Below are 11942 nucleotides of genomic sequence, written 5' to 3'. Positions count from 1 at the left end.
ATGAAACGCTTTCGTAAAATCTAAAAAAATTACATCTACTTGGCCTGATCTATCGAGCCTTTCTGCGAAGCTGTGCACAGCTGAAGGTAATTGCGTTACAGTTGGTAACCTTTCCTAAGGCCATGCTGAAGTGGAGTTAGAAAACCTTGGTTATTTAGAAATTCAGTTAAGTAATTGGCAATGATGTGTTATAACATTTTACAACATCATGATAGCAATGAAATGGGGTGATAATTCTGGAGTACGATGGAGTTGCCTTTTTTGAGCACAGGGACTATACGAGCCGCTCCCAGTCAGAAGGAAGGTTAGCCGACGAAATGGACGCTCGGAAAACAACGACTTAGAAATTTGATAACATTTCTGCGTAACAGCGCAGGAATGTATTGGGGATGTTATCTGGTCCTGGAGACGATCGTAATTTTAAGCTCAAATACATTGCTCACACACCAGGTAAAGACACCAAGTCACACTCATCGTCGTTTTGTTGGTGGACATCGCTTTGCGCATACCTGTCTGGAATATAAAAAACACTCCGGAAATATTCATTCAGATGATTCGCGATGACTTGCTTGTCATGAATGATAGCACCACCAAGCAGTATTTGAGCTATTGGCTTTCTAACTTTGGATAAGTGGCTCCAATATTTATGAGACTTATTCCTTATAAAGTTAGGCAAAGTGACCTGAAAATAGTGTCGTTTGACTCTGCTCACAGCTTCAGTAAGTGTGGCCCGTCTACGATCAATGATGCGCTAGCAGGCGCCACTTCGTTTCAAACGCAGCAGTTTCCTTTTTTTTGTGAGATACATCGTGTAATCCAAGGTGCTGGTTTTGTACGCTTCCTGATTTTGTTTCGGATAAAACTGTCAAGACGATGACTGCATATTTCGTACTTGAACATTTAGAAACAGAGTATGCCCGCCGTCTTCAAATCTTCACAGATGGTTCTCCGGACAAGGTCCAAAGAGCTAGCGCAGCGGCTTTTTAGGTTCCTTCTTTCGACTGTAAGTAGTCTGTACGCTTTACTGCTGTCATATCCTCCACAACGGCCGAAAGTGTTGCTATTGAGGCGGCTTTCCAGAAGATAGGGTCTTATCCGGTTCAACCTGTTGTCATCCTGATTCAAAATTTGCTCAAACATAAGCTCTCTACGCTTGGTGCAGAATTTGCATAGCAGAGGCTTTACTCTATATTTCCAATGGGTGCCCTCTCACGCAGGTGGCAGAGGCAATGAGGTGGCAGGCAGTCTCGCCCATAAAACTCTGTCAAGGAATCAATAAAAACAGTACTTCAAGATGAAAAAATTCTGTACAGAAAAACGGTGCTCAATCATTTCAGTACCCTCTGGAGTGCGCCCCACAAGACACTTGCGACCAAGGGACAAAGAAGATCCCGGGTGACTCTACTACATCGAATTCGCACAGCCTCTGCTCGCACTCCTACCCGGATGCATAAGACAGGCATGGAATCGTCTCCGCTATGTTCTTTATGTGGTGTGTGCGGAGATATCGAACATTATATTATGTATTGCCCAGAGTACAACGCCGAAAGTTATGTGATGTTCGCTTCCTTCAAGAAGACAGGAACCCCTCACAGTACAGTTCAGGACATTGTCAACCCGAGTGGAAACCAGGCATGCAGAAGAGAGGCTGCACGCCTTTTTTTAACATTTCTGCAGGACACAGATCTTGTTTCTAAATGGTGACAGGAGGAACGGGCTATGGCCTACTGTGATTGAAAGTGTGCGTAGATGGTGTCTTCCGGAGTGTACTATGTTATACTGTGAGGGAATGTGTATATGGATGGTGGCACTGCAACGGACTATGTTCTACTGTGACTTAATATGTGCATAGATGTTGACTTCTGAAGTGGACTGTGGTATGGACGTTGTGGAGTGAATGTGTGTACAGATGGTGACTGTGGGAGTGGAATATGTGCTATTACAAGTGACTGTTCGCAGAGCGGGGTAGATCCGACAGGTTTTAGGACATTAGTAACATAGAAGTGATGCTACGGTGGAGCAATTGCCGACGGAATAAGCACGGGTGATCACACCTGTAACATTCTACACCTCATCTCACTGCATATCTCCTTAAACTGGTGCTATAATAGAGTGACGTCAGACCCGTAAAAATTATTTAGTCGAAGATCAAGATAGTCTAGCACGCTTTTGTCGCTCGCGTGCGAAAAATCTTTCAGAGTTTCAGGTTGTACGAACGGGAAGTCGCGTGAAGCATTGAAAACAGGTGAATAGCACGCCATTTTTGTGATCAGATGTGCCAGGCTCAACAGTCACTGCAAAACTTTCAGTTGAGCAGCTAAAAAAGTCTAGATCCAGTTCAGAACTAGAGGAGTGTTGCAAATGGGTTGCAAGCCCCAAGGGTAGCGTTGGCCTGGCGACCTGGGGCACAGCTGGAAACATCCGAAGGTCCCGGCAAAGGATGAGTCGACTGGCAACAGAACAACTTGTTTATTCTGGCATCGCAAAAGAGCAGCCGGTCAGGGCGACCACGTTACTCGAAGGAAGAAATCGAAGTCCCTCTTTGGCGTCCGGGGCAGCTGCTTTTTATACCCTCGGAGTCGAGGGCAAGAAGGAACGGCTATGGATGAGTCGCACGAGACGGCGACGCACGGGCATGTTGAGACGTGAAGTGACGCGTCCGCCGGGCCGGCGCCGGTCAGACCTCCTCGCCTCCCAGTTGGGGAGCTCCTCTCCCCGGCTGCCGCGCTTTGACAAGCGTGGGCACCAACATGCACACACACACACACACACCGACGACACGTGGCATTGAAACCTGCCTGGACGTGCTTGGCGGGAGGCGTTACGGCAGCACTGAACGGGCCCAAAATGACCGCCACTTCGAACGAAGCCCCGGCGTCCGTTGCATCCGCGCCGGCTATACCGCGCGTCGTAGGCGAAACGTAACAGGAGTCAGTAATACGAGTAGGCTAGTTGACTACTTTTATTTTTTTGTAGCAAGCATTATGTCAACGAAATACTTAGAATGACTGTTTTGCATGCTGCCAAGGGGTGGTTTGTCCAAATAGTGCCAGGCAAGTTGAAATCCCCTGTCAATGTTATTTTGTCGTGAGTAAATGCAGCCATATGTTCGCATAGGTTATTCATAAATTGGTGATGAGAATCGGGTGCTCTATATACAGCAAATAACAAAATACACTGCCAATAAAATTGAATTTTAACGTGACACTCTCATTATTATCAATCTGTTGTCAAAGAAATGCAGACAATGATTTTAGTTACTACAAAAGCAACTCCGTTCCCTCTTTATTCTCGTTTACGGCGAAATACGCGAAAAGTGCTTGGAAAAATATCTTCACCAATATCCTCATGTGACCAAGTTTTCGTTATTACCACTATATGTGGGTTATATTCTAAGCAAATAGGTTTCAGATTTTCGCTTTTGTTCACGATGCTTCGCGCATTTAAATTGAGCAGAAGGGTAGACACTTGGATATGTAGGTTCATTTCAAGGGAGAAAATGTAGCGCAAGAAAGACAGGGACTCAGAAAGAACACACACAGCGCTAAAGTCTTTGACACAGGCGTAAGTCTGACTTGCGGGGTGACACATCATTGATTAGGCGAGTTGTTTTCAGTTCTGGCCAGTTTAGCTCTTCATTCTTTATTGTCATCGTAAATCAATGTATTTTTCCGATGTTCAGTTTGTCATGGACTAATGACACTTTCTTTTCAGTAGTCTTTCTTCCTTGCGCTTTCCCAGAGACGTTTTAGCTTCTTTAGCGCATCTAGAGAGTAGTCGTTCTGCACCGATGTTTTTTCACCTTTTTGCTTATGGCAGTTATTCAGCACTTATGGTTTTTCTTTGTAATTCTAGAAAAATACGATTACTGGTCGGCTGCCACTGCCTCTCTCTAGCCTATCAATCCTTCCAACCGAAGCGCAATTTATATTAAGTGTCATAGAAAAAAGGTCGGTGATAACTTTCCTTTTTAATGCAGTGGCGTCCGCATCTTCATCTTCCTTAATGGCAAAAATAACTAAGTTTGAGCGCCTACTCTGATCCTCTATTTCTGTAACCTTCACCTCAAGAAAGTTGACTGTCTTTTCCAGGATGTCCAGTACGGCTGCTTGGTTTTCCAGCTCCGTATACCTGAGATTCATATCGGAAATAAGTGTTCTCATCTCCGTTTGCTGTGTCCTGAGCGCAGCTATCTCATCTGTCAGTTTATTTTGTCCTAGCAGCAGTTTTTTGCAGGAGTTCAGTAGCACTGGAATCGGCTACGTAGGTCGGAACCAAGGTTTGTTTCGACGTCTTCGCACGAAAGCAAAGTGCATACGCAGTAAACATAAGGCACAGAACAAAGAAGCTGCCTGGGGCTCGGCGCGAGCAAAAGACAGCGAGAGTCGCTTTCATAGCAGAATAATAGCTGCCAACCTGCACAAGGCAGCAGAAAGGATTCTGTAGCAACGTGCTGACGCTGGGTCTGCCGAGCCCACTGAAGGAGAAGCTTGCTGGCCGGTCTTTTAAAGGCAGCTCTGACGAAGTCACTTGTCCCAAAGGTGGCGCTGCAGATGTGATGTCACAGGGTACGTAGTGGTTGATGCAATGCTGCACGTGCGTCCTGAAGATTAATAAGGCTGTGCATACGCTCCGGTCAGGCCAAGGAAGATAACCTGCACAAGACAGCAGAAAGGATTCTGTAGCAACATGCTGACACTGGTTGCGCAGAGCCCAACTTTATTGGATTGTTTGGGTCGCGCCCGACCCGAGCAACCCGAGACCCATTGATGGCAGCACCTGCTATAGAAGGACAGTGCATCGCTGCTTTACCGCTGCACCCCTGCGCTGGCGTGGTTGTAAAGGAGAGAATGAGGAGAATGTAAAGGAGAGAATGACCCACTATGCTTATACTGTAATCACGTTAACCCATTATCGCTATCCGCACAACTGCCACCCGTGAACAATGGACGTGTACTCTGGAACCGAACTAAACTTCGAACTACTAGCGCACCCAATTCGTATGCTACCGACCTATGCAATTCGAGCATAATAATTTTTTTCCAGTCTCTCACTGGTTTTCCTGTTTACCGGACTGCCGACACGTTATTGGGAACACAAAATTCGTTGGAGGTACTTAGATATCTCTCAACTGCGGGAAGACGAAAACTGTTTGCGAGTCATTGCACTCAACTGAATTTGCAGCGCTTGAGTTGATTTCACGACCGAGGGGCAGAGCAGCTATCGTGAGCGTGGCAGAGAGGTGACGTGACCACGTGGCCTAAGTTGTAACGGATGGTTTCGAGTATGAGCCATTAAAGGCTATCGCCTCAATATCTTCAGTCACTTACGTGGATTAACAGCTTGGAACTCTCATTTCGCGTGAAATGAAAGCGGAAAATAATTTTCGTTGTTGCAACTTTTTCCAAGGAAAGGTACGGAGTGAAATGTTGTCACTTGCCTCATGCCCCTTTCTCCTGTTCAAAATGATTCAGCGGATGCGTTTTTCTTACTCGCTGACGTGAGCAATGAAATTTTACCTCGGGGCACTGCCACTGCTGCTCAACAAAAACACCCAAACTTAATGGCCACTTTACTCATAAAAAATAACAACACAAGCTTCGAAACTGGGCTAAAATCAAGCAGGAAAAGGAAATTCAGCACCACATAAGGAATATGACTACGATGATGGTCGAAGCCGTAGCTTCAGCGAAAAATCCTTGGAACCCAAGACAGCTAGCAGCACTGAAACCAATCGCTGTAAATACGGACACAGAGTTAAAAAGTCGTACAGCTTTTTTGCGCAATAACTGCGAAGTGGCTGAGTGATTATTTAGGTTACAGCAAGTATACGGAACGATTTTGTCTTTTTCAACATTCGTGTTACAGGAATGACAACGAGCGCAACGTCCGATTTAAATCCCAGAGCATTATTATCAAACTGCATGAATGACAAGAGTACACAGTTCAACCATTTTCGGTTGGACAAAAATTAGCAGCAGAAATTCCTTGCTGTTTATTTGCAGCACATAATTTATGCAATCAAAATGCTGAATTTTCCGAATTAATAACCTAATAAAGCCCGTGCGCTGACTTTGAAATCTGCCAAAATAAATGTAATACCTATGTGCACGTACAAAACACAAGTAAAATACTTTTTTTTATCATAACTACTGAGACTTTTTTATTCAAGAAGCGCGCATAGCCAAGGCCTCCAAGGGGCCTTCTATCTCCTGCTTTGTCCTGAAACGAAGCTTATGGCCGTTTCGCGGCCGTTCTTCAATGTGACGGGAGTAAGAAATCTCCCAGTTGGCAACGGACTGTGTGAGGGTGGAATCTTATGCCAATCCAACAAATCCTGAAGGCAATCACAGCAGGGCCTGTCAGAAGGCAAGAATGAACCAATTGTTCACCCGGAGATATTTGTTCTCCAAATACGCTTCAAGGAAGTACGCAGTTTGGCCAGTGCGCTTTTTTGCGCACACACCAGTCGCCGCACTCCGCGAACGCAGGAAGGTTTCACCTAGCAGGGGCTCTTGAAGAGACCGGTGATACTAGCGTGAACAACCGCTCCTGCTCGGCTCGCGAGTAAAGAAATGGCGAACGGCTTCCCTGGGTTCCAGAGCTGGCCGACAGCTATGCTCGCTCTTCGTCGAGATGTGCTGAAAAATTTTGGCATCCATTACTTCATAGAGGTGAGCGTTTTTTCATTCTGCTTCATATGTACTAGACGTAAAGAGAATGTCTGATGGCGCATGTTTTTGCGTGCAGTGCAGCGTTTGAATAATTTATTCTTCAGCCGCTGCGCGAAGCTATGAAAACACATCACTGAGCAGCACGCATTTAAAAGGCGCGCACATGAGAGAAAGAAAGAAGGGTGATGTCTAGCAACTAAGTCGAAGAATTATAATCTCCTCATCCATAATTTTGTCAAATGCGTTGCCAATAATAAGTTGAGGACCGTGCTGCTCTCAAGACAAACTTTGCGCAGCATGAACAGTTGCAATAATAAAGATAATAAAGCAGTGATTTATTTAACTGGTAAGGTAACGACATTCTCGGAACAAAAAACATTAAATTCACACGAGCTCTGAACCTTTACATGATCAATGAAAGCATGCTTAAACCGGTTACGGATCGTGCCACGAAACACTTGCCAACAAACTTTTAGTAGTAGCTCTGGTGAACTACCATTTCTTCGGTCCCTGGTGTAGTAACCGCGCTAACTTCTTTTCAGATCGAATGAGGAACAGAGCTACACACTGTGAAAATTGGTTGGGTTATGGGGGTTTAACGTCCCAAAGCAACTCAGGCTATAAGGAAAGGCGTAGTGAAGGGCTCGAGAAATTTCGACCACTGGGGTTCTTTACCGTGCACTGACATAGCACAGTAAGCGGGCCTCTAGAACTTCGCCTCCATCGAAATTCGACCGTCGCGGCCGGGATCGAAACCGCGTCTTTCGGGTGAGCAGCCGAGCTCCATTACCACTGAGCCGCCGCAGCGGCTCAATAAAAAAAATGGCCAGGCTTAGCTTGGTTAAGCCAAGAATGCGTTGCATATCTCGATGGAGTTCCGTGCTGCTCCGTTGACTCGATAGGCTATTGACTCGATCGCCATTGAAACTGCCCGTGTAGCAGCGCTCGATCGCCTTTGAGTCGATAGACTATCGGTTCGAGGGCCCTCGAAATGCCCGTGTGACAGGGGTATAAGACTGTCCCGGCGAAGGAGCGCAGCTCTTTTATACATATGCCGTGACGTCAATCATAGCGCAGCGCCCCTAGCGGGAGGAGCGGGAGTCAGGTGGTGGCTGCGGCCGCGCGCGACCGCGCCAGTTGGGGCCCAGCTTTTCCTCCGTGACGTCACGCGCCGGCGCAGCGCCCCTAGCGGGAGGAGCGGGAGTCAGGTGGTGGCTGCGGCCGCGCGCGACCGCGCGAGTTGGGACCCAGCTTTTCCTCCGTGACGTCACGCGCCGGCGCAGCGCCCCTAACGGGAGGAGCGGGAATCCGGTGGTGGCTGCGGCCGCGCGCGACCGCGCGAGTTGGGGCCCAGCTTTTCCTCCGGCTGTCGTGACGTCACGTCACGTGGTTTGGTGGCTGCCCGGCCGCGCCCAAGGGCTGAACTGAGTGATTGCAATATGCAACACATAAAAATAGAAATAAAATACGTAATTATTCATATAAAACGAAGGTAATGGGAGCAGTGCCTAAATTGGCGTGAAGATTACATATTTTTTCTCATATACCCGGTTTACGAGTCTATTCAGCTGTGAAGATAATAGTTTTTGATCAGTACTGGTCCCCAACTTTTATCTGCCAAGGTAGGTAGTGGAGCGTTCTTTTAGTTGTAGTGCTTATCAGCGGGAAAGTAGGACAGTAATCATTTCTACCTGAAAGATAATTGAAAACAATGTAGTAGGAAAATGACCTACAGCCGGTAGAACCCGAACCTACTAGTTCCGTATGTTACATACGCCCCTGTGGTTAATGTGCTATGGTGGCGCTTATCCAAACTTTACTGTCGAGTATAATCTTACACGTGTGAACGTCGTGGGGTGCCTCAAGGATCACGTGCAAGTTTTATTGACGGTGAGGGCGGGAGCTGTTCCAGAATCCTGTCATGTTACCACTGCAATCAGGAATGACAAACCAGAGATCCCCGGTTCACCACTCAGATAAACTATTAAGCTATTAGGAGCTGGCACAATACTACGCTACTCATTTCCCACTGATCAGCACGAACATTTTGCTGCTCTTCGCTTTGTTTCGGAAACTGCCGGCTTGCTTCAAATGTGTCTTAATCAGTCATATTAGGACTGTCGTAACGTGCCCCTGGGGTTCTTATTGTAGTGTGCTCAATAGTTTAACGAAGGCACTGGTTGCGGCGATGCCATAGGCAGCAGAAGAGAGTCTCGCAAAGCTGCCACTCTAACCGACGATCGGGGTTCCACGTGAAACTAATGGGATTAGAGGAGGTTGTACATCCGCAGTGAGAGTGAGGCTGGCGCTGTTGAAAACTTCTTTAGTTCGGTAGCTCACAACGTAAACACCGCTGAAAGAGGCCAGCATGGTAAAGTCGCGAGTAAAAAAGATTAGCACACATGACGGAACACCGGAGCTCCGGAATGAAAACGCGTGGTGCTGCGGGTGACGAAGAGGCTGAAAACGAGAGTGCCGGGCCGTTTCCATTCTACAGTATTAGGGGAGTTCAGCGGGCTGTCATGACCCAGCAAAATTTATTTTTCTGTCTCGCGCTCTCTCTTTTTTTTTTTGCGCAGCCTTGCTCCCGCAGGCAACTGGTGAAGAATAGGATAGTTGTTTTTGTTTTTTTTTCTTGCTTGGTTGGCAGTTATTTTTGCGAGCAGCCTGAGCCGCGCTGCGATTGGCAACTGCATGAACAGCTCTGCATCCAGGAGCTGCCATGGCCTCCCAAAGAAGCAGATTTGAATATAATTGAAAATATATGGGGGTTAATGAAAAAGCGACTAGCTAAAATGCAGCTGCACGATTCATCGCCAGATATCCTTTGGGCGGCGGCTCAAGAGGAATAGAGCAGGTCCAGCCTCTTCCTGACCTTGCAAGCAGCCTGTTTGACTCCTTCCCTGAGCGCCTTCAAAGCGTTGTAAGGGTCGGTGGGGCCTATGCACGTCATTAATGCAACGACGCGTTTGCTCTCGCATCACGACGGTTATCCTCCTAACATCTTTTCCTGAATTTAGGTGATGGTTCTCCTTTTCATTAATATTGTTTAAACACTTACCCAGCAAAGAGACTTGTGTGAATTAGTTGCATCGGGAAAATAAACTCTGTTTTTCGAGCTTGTGTAATACTGGCTAAAAGCAGGGGTTTCATATATTGCTCCCACGAGTTCCTTTAGGCAAACCATAGTGAACATAAAGAAACAGTAAGAAAAAAGAAGCCATTTTTGATCATGATAACCCAGCCAAAATAAATGCCGCATGCACAGTCACGTAGGGTCGGCACTTCGACGCTCGGGCGATAACACGCTTCATAAAGCTTACTTCCTGCCGTGCCCCCCCCTATGCTGCAAGTATGGAAACGGCCCGAAAGGCAGGTCTGAAAACCTCAACGCTGCGTGGTGATATATACAAATTCTGATCGCCAGTGATTTGTGCTAATATTTCTTACTCACGACTTTACGCGAGGCACTGACGTCGTGGTTTCGCATCGCACATGCGGCATGTATTCCAAAACCCAGCGTTTAGGCGCCCGTCCCTGCGTTCCACGTCGTCGTCGAGGTGGTCTCAGTAACAGGTCACCTGTCAGGCGGCGTTTTACGGCGTGTGACAGGTGGCATGTGTGCAGCTTATAGCAGAGTAAAACGCCACCTACCAGGGCGGGAGCCGTGGAAGGTGACTGCACCGCGATAATCCGGGAGTGTGGATGGATGGATGGATGGATGGATGGATGGATGGATGGATGGATGGATGGATGGATGGATGGATGGATGGATGGATGGATGGATGGATGGATGGATGGATGGATGGATGGATGGATGGATGGATGGACGGATGGACGGACGGATGGACGGATGGATGGATGGATGGATGGATGGATGGATGGATGGATGGATGGATGGATGGTTGGATGGATGGATGGATGGATGGATGGATGGATGGATGGATGGATGGATGGATGGATGGATGGATACGGCTGAATCCCTTTAATCGGGCGGCGCTTAAGCCATCTTGCCATGGCTAAGGAAAGTTTACTCTTGTCTCGATTTTAACCTCCAATCAGATAACATTCACTTGGTTACTTCTAACCTCTTAAAATCTACTTTCTCTTCAACGTCCTTAAACCCCAATGCCTTGGATAAATCAGTATCACTGATTTACACTGTAGGGTGAAGCCCTTTACAGAAAAGTATCAAGTGTTCAGTCGTTTCCTCCTCCTCTCCGCACGCAACTCACAGCGTGTCTACTCGTGGTACCTGACTCTAAATGTCTTAGTCCGCAAAACTCCCGTCCTGTCCTCACACAACGGAGCTTCCCCTACAATTATCATAGATCTTTGGCAATTTCCTGCTTAAAAATCCTGTATGTTCCCAGCGCTGATTTCGTCAGCATCCCTTTTTTCCACAGAGCTCTCTATGTTTCTTTAACCTTTTTCTTAACCGATAATTGCTAATTTTCCCCCTACTGCTGTCCAGATATTTGCTTGTCAATTTTCTAGTTCGCTTTCTCCATTTCGCATCAACATTCCTTGTATACAGGTATCTGAAAACATTCCTAGCCCACTGCTTTTCCCTCATTTTTCTCAATCGCTCCTCAAATGCTCTCTTTCTGCTAGCTTCTCTGCTCTCGAACGACGCCCAACCCATATCACCCTGTATCCCCTTGATTTGGTGTATTGCCTTGGGCTCCAAAAGCTAGCCTCCCTACGCCACGTTGTTTAATTTCTAACCTTGCTTGAACATCTAGTCTCATGCACAGGACCGCATTACCGAAAGTCAGGCTAGGAACCATCACCCCTTTCCAGATCCCTCTTACCACTTCATCCCTATTGTAATTCCATTGTGCCCTTTTTTTAATGACAGCTATTTCCTACTAGCTTTATTCATTACATATTTTTCATGCTCTGTCAGATACTCAGCACTGTTATTTATCCACACCCCAAGATACTTGTACTCATCCACTACTTCTAGCGTGAACTCCTTTATTATATGCTCGCTGAACTCATCATTAAATATCATGACTTCAGAATTTTTCTTAATAAACTTGAAACCTAAACTATTTCCCTCTGTACCACATACGTCTATCAACTTCTGCAAATCTTCCTTGTTATCAGCCATTAGCGCTATATCATCAGCGTATATTAGTCCCGGTAATGACTATTTAATTCATTCTCTTTGCTTGAAAAAAGGAAGGTTGTAGTCTACTGCGCTCCTGTCTAGCTTGGTCTCCAACCCTTGCAGGCACAACTTGAACAACAAAGGAGACAGAG

General features: G+C 46.6%; 1 protein-coding gene across 1 annotated transcript in view; it reads left to right on the top strand.

Moving 5' to 3' along the window:
- The first annotated feature begins 6447 nt into the window (after nucleotides 1-6447).
- The window catches only part of LOC144104068 (uncharacterized), a 194725-nt gene continuing 189230 nt past the window's right edge, over nucleotides 6448-11942 (top strand). The window contains exon 1 of the mRNA XM_077636856.1: nucleotides 6448-6674. Coding sequence (XP_077492982.1) covers nucleotides 6576-6674 — 99 coding nt within the window. The 5' untranslated portion in view covers nucleotides 6448-6575. The remainder of the gene's footprint in view (nucleotides 6675-11942) is intronic.

Source organism: Amblyomma americanum, chromosome 9, assembly GCF_052857255.1.
Source record: "Amblyomma americanum isolate KBUSLIRL-KWMA chromosome 9, ASM5285725v1, whole genome shotgun sequence".
Lineage (NCBI taxonomy): Eukaryota > Metazoa > Arthropoda > Arachnida > Ixodida > Ixodidae > Amblyomma > Amblyomma americanum.
This window is presented reverse-complemented; position numbering and strand designations above follow the sequence as displayed.